Source organism: Corylus avellana, chromosome ca2, assembly GCF_901000735.1.
Source record: "Corylus avellana chromosome ca2, CavTom2PMs-1.0".
NCBI classification, from domain to species: Eukaryota; Viridiplantae; Streptophyta; class Magnoliopsida; order Fagales; family Betulaceae; genus Corylus; species Corylus avellana.
In genome coordinates this window covers 22,940,409-22,945,444 of record NC_081542.1, presented here as the reverse complement: position 1 = coordinate 22,945,444, position 5,036 = coordinate 22,940,409, and the positions used below count along the sequence as shown (strand labels likewise).

The 5,036-nt window shown below is 34.1% G+C and overlaps 1 protein-coding gene across 1 annotated transcript; it reads right to left on the bottom strand.

The window, feature by feature from the left end:
• Positions 1-878: 878 nt before the first annotated feature.
• On the bottom strand, positions 879-3,947 carry LOC132168637 (uncharacterized). The gene is made up of 5 exons (XM_059579647.1): positions 3,496-3,947; positions 3,284-3,412; positions 2,908-3,112; positions 2,290-2,345; positions 879-1,093 (listed from the first exon to the last, which is right to left on the bottom strand). The coding sequence occupies exons 1-5, from the start codon at positions 3,841-3,843 to the stop codon at positions 1,025-1,027; spliced, it is 807 nt and encodes a 268-aa protein (XP_059435630.1). The 5' UTR covers positions 3,844-3,947; the 3' UTR covers positions 879-1,024.
• Positions 3,948-5,036: the final 1,089 nt, after the last annotated feature.

Genomic DNA, 5,036 nt, shown 5'->3' with positions numbered 1-5,036 from the left:
TGTTATCTAGTGCTTACAAACCCAGAATAATTATTAATTTATTATCTAATATAACGAATCAACCTCGAATTTCAACCCTTTGCTTTTTTTTGGAATATTAAAAAAAATAATTATATATATATATAACACTTTCTAATTTCTATTGCTAATAAAAAAAAAAAAACCCTAATCACTTTCAATCTACTCTAATAACGGAAAAGGCACGTGCCCCTTTACTCCTCTTGAGAGAGCGTGATCTGGATTTGTCTCAAAGCTTTGTCTCATCTATGATATATAAGATCAAGTCAATTTCATTAACAAAAATTAAAATCCTTTTTCTTTTCTCCTCTTGTCAATTTCAGTATGTTAAATTCAATTGTTTGACTCCATCAAATAATTAATAAAATTTCTACTCTTACGCCTTTAAAAAAAAAAAGAGAGAAAGTAAATCGGAGATAAAAAGTATTTTGACGTGACATAAAATGTTTTTACTGGGCTTCTTAAAAGAGCGTTATCAAATTAGACTACAATCTTTTGACAAAGCTATATATGCAACATGAGAATTAATGTGCTATATACAAAGGCGAGGATTTTGTGTAATTAGACTGTTCAAATAACGTAAAAATTTAGACAACTTAAAAGAAAAGAGTTACGAATCAAACCCACATGTCCTATACAACTTAAAATGCGAGATTTACTTACCCGTAGTAGAAATTGAATATTGTAAAAGGGTTTTTAAGAAAGCATAGTCAAACTAGAGTACACTTTTCAATAATTTTCCTTATATGTGATTTGAACCGGTTTTTCAATCGTGAACTGTCATTAAATTAGCTTAATTAAAAGCATTGAATTATATTTCAATAATTTTCCTTACGTGCGATTCCATTAAATTTGCAACATTTAAAGCACAATATTAAGTATTATTAAAAATTCACACAAAAAAAGCATTAGTGCAACAATTCTTCTGTTTATGATTAGGTAATATCACATTTCCTTTTTAATAGCAAAGACCAGTACTAATATTCTTCTGTTTAGGCTTGGATAATTACATATCTTCTTCAACAATCTCCTCCTCCGATGGGTACTCCTCCGATGGGTACTCTTCCACATAGGGCTGCAAAAAAAACCAATGGGCCAGTGTCAAAATGTGAAAAGAATCTCGTAAAGAAGAGATGCATTGCCTTTTAACCTTTTCACTTGTTTCATCACACAATTTTCAAAGAAACAAAAGGCCGTGAGCGTGTATGTGTGTGTGTTATCTCCATATGGATCCATGGAGTGCAGATTATCACTATATACATGTGTGCATGCAATTGTGCACAAAGAAAAGAGGTTAGGCACCACCTTGAACTCCAAATTATTAACACTCCTTGGCCAACCACAGCTTGCCACACAATATAATTACTGGTGGGTTTTCTATTTTGGCAGGAAATTTCAGAGAGCCAAATTTCAATTACCCATAATGAGACCCAATTACCCAATGAAAGCCCAGGTCCTCATAAGCAGAAACATTTACAATATGTCAAAAAAAAAAAAAAACAAACAAACAAAAACAAAAAACCAACAATGAAAAGGAGACTCAGCAGCAGTTCTTCAAAACTTTTACACAACCATCATGTTCTTCTATTGATACTCTTTAAAGCATAGTCTACAACCATGTTGGCTCATAATAAAAAAGTTCAGTTTAAAAAGTGTAGAGACAGAACCTACGAAGTTGATACGCACTGGCTTAGGAGTCGGTTCTTATCCACACTACAATTTCAAAATTTTCCCACCACCAAATGCTCCAATACTACCATTCTAATTTACCATCTCTTCTTTCTTCAAACATTAAATAACAGTACTACGCTTCGCCTACCAATGGTTTAAAAGCATCACTTTATATTCACTTGAACTGTTTGATCACATGCATAGGGCTAGGGACCTATATTGACCTCTCTCATATTTCCCTAATCCCCCTTAAGTTTTCCATCATCCTTCCCCCAACTCCAATCTCAACAAATCAAGATTTATTCAGCTAATACCTTATCTATGTAGCAAAGAACGGAGATTGAGAGGCAAGAAAACAAGATATTAGATTACTTATGTGAGCAAAGAAGATTTAGTCCACAATAGCTATCCAGAATATCGTTAAAAGATGTTTTAACATGTACCACTGCCAGCGGCTTCAAGTGCCGTGCATCATTACAACAATAGATAACAAGCAATAATCAAAGAAATATATAATTACTTTGCCTCACAATAACTGAATATCGTTATCAGTTCAGTAAATCAAACCATGCTTTCATGTAGTGATACAAACATACTAACCCTCACAGCAGTGTGAACTTCCCAACACCATTCTTTACCACGTATCTTGCCTGAACCTACTTAAAACAAAAACAAAAAATGAAAGGCGAACATCATATATCCATGAAGCTTCACTGATCAAACAAATAAAATTGAAAATAGCAGTCAATATTGTGCTAAAGAAAAGCTAAGTTCCAGTCACCATTCTCATATTACATGATTCCTAAGCAAATTAATACACTTTCACACATCAAAAGATATTTGTTATAACATGTCATGTCGTTGTCTTGAAGCATAAGCTTCTTCTCTCACCTTGACTACAAGAAGTTTTTGAAGAACCGGCAGTAAAGACGGAAAAAGAGGAATATTTGGTTGAACAAGAACAAAAGGATTAGGGGACAAGAAGCTTAAATAACAAGAATGCAGGGGTGAAGGAATATAAAATTAAAAATAGCCAAGGCAATACTAATCGGTTGTTATGATTTAAACTAAAACATCTTCACCTTTCAAATACAGGTGAAGATTTTCACCATTTGCCTCTACTAATTCATGTATAAGATAAGCCGCAGTAAATCGATAAACGCAACAGAAACAAAGAAAGAAATCAAATTAATCTTCCTTTAAATGAAATTCCTTTACCTTGCTCTTGCTCACACTCCCTGAAACACAACACGGAGACATCACCATCCCACTTGAAGGGTATACGCACCACAGCTTGATAGGTCTTAGTCTGGCCTCCAGCAGCAATATCCTTGGCCTCAAAGGTTATATAATACCTGACTATATCGGAAAGCTTAAACCTTGCTGTCAAAAGCTCCACAAACTCTAGTTGTGGATTTTCATTCTGCACACAAAAGTTTATGTAATCATGAAAAAATATAATTATTGTCACAGAAAAAGAAGCAATAACTGACTATTATTTCAGCATAACAAATATTCATCTCCATCCGATACCTCATAAGCCAAAAAAATAAAATAAAATAACAATAATAACATCAACAACAGAAACACCAACCTTGAGGCGAAGGTGGTATTCGTCTATTGCGAGCTGCGAATATTGTTTGCAATCTTCGAGTTCATCTTCGTACCTTACTGCAAATGATCGAGTCGAACCACAAATAAAGGGCCTAGGCGGGCGGTGACCCTATAACAACGAAGGAGTGTTAAAGATGCAGGCACATACAGATACAGACATATACGTAGACGAAGGGAATTAATTTTACTCACCACATACACATCAGGGTTTAGGTGGTAGCGGACGCAATCCTCTTTGGTCAAGATCTCATTCTTTTTATACTTTTTATAGTAGGGGATGCAATCCACCTCAGAGTCAGCGTAAGAGTCGAAATACTCATCGTGCATACTTTTTGGATGAATTCCCATTTGCTTCTCGGGATCGTCGTTGCGGATCTCGACGGCGTCACGGTTAGGGTTCAGGCGCGTGGATCGCCGCAGAGGAGCAGGACCCGACGAGGGGACAGGAACAGGGCGACTTCGCTTGCGATGTTGTTTTTCTTCGACAAACCCTAGCCGTCCTCTCCTCTCCTCCACCATCCTCTTCACCATCTTAACCATCTCTCTGTCTCGCTCTCGCTCAGGCGAACATAACAATCCCAAAAAACGTAACGCGGCAAATCCTTTATAACAATCTGGAATCCCTAACCACGACAGCAACACCTCCGCCTCTTTTGTTTATTTATTTATTTTTCTTATTTATAAACTTTAAACCAGTTTATCAAACTTCTTTTTTTTTTTCTTCTTCTTCGGTACACTTTTCGTAAACCCAATTTTAGCTGCCACCAGGGCCAGGCCCACTGGGCCACTACCCTCAACCTAATTGAAAATGATTTTTTAAAAAACATTTTAAAATTATCTCCTAAATATCCTCAAGTAATTGGCTAATATCCTAAAAGTAAGGAGAAAATTTAAAACTAATCTGAAATTTTAAAAACTAGGTGAGACAAGCTCCTCCAAAGAAAAAAAAAAAACCAAATTTAAAGTGAAAAGTTCACTTTTTATCAAATTTGAAGGGTTACTTTTAAGTTGAGCCAAATACCAAGGGGTTAGTTAACAACCCAACCCTTCTCCGATACTGTACATTTTTTTTTTTTTTTTGTAGGAAAAAATATAATAATGATTGGTATAGAAATATGAAAAAAGTTGTATTGAAAAATAAAAAGTAAAAAATTGTTTTATAGATTTTTTTCATTTGAATAGTAGTAACGGGTAAATGATGTGATATAAAAAACTAATGATGTGATATAAGAAATAAAAATGTTTTGAAGTTGATTTTTTTTAGAAAAATAGTGAATAGTGTTGGGGAGAGGGAATGTTGTTAACAAACAACCCCACATTTTTTACTTATTTCTCTACTTTAATTAAATATTATTTTTTTTATTAGTTTTAAACCAACAAACAACATAAGCATAAGTAAAGTGCTACCCATCTCAAATTTTCTTTCTAAAAGTTGGTTCTCAAATGATGTGTCACCATTCCATAAGTTGGTGTCACACTTCCCAAAATAATATATCTCATGAGATTGAGACATATCATTTGGAAACTAATTTTTTAGAAGAAAATTTGAGATGTGTAGTACTCCTCTAAGCATAAAGAGTAGTGTAGCAAGAAAGTAAAAAATAAAGCATAAAAAATTGTTAAACTTTACCTTTAACTTTTTGGCTCTTCAAATGCAGGGAGGGTGTCCAATGAAAGATAAAAATAAAGTAGAGTATGGAGTTTTTTAAATGAGTGTTTTTACATGTTTAGTT

What these genes read in the sequence shown, in the direction of transcription:
- LOC132168637 (XM_059579647.1), bottom strand. Translation starts at nt 3,843, where the DNA reads ATGGTTAAGATGGTGAAGAGGATGGTGGAGGAGAGGAGAGGACGGCTA. An exon ending in TAAACCCTGATGTGTATGTG is followed by an intron (nt 3,413 to 3,495) that starts GTGAGTAAAATT and finishes TCGTTGTTATAG; the next exon opens with GGTCACCGCCCGCCTAGGCC. An exon ending in AAGTTCACACTGCTGTGAGG is followed by an intron (nt 1,094 to 2,289) that starts GTTAGTATGTTT and finishes TTTTTTTTGCAG; the next exon opens with CCCTATGTGGAAGAGTACCC.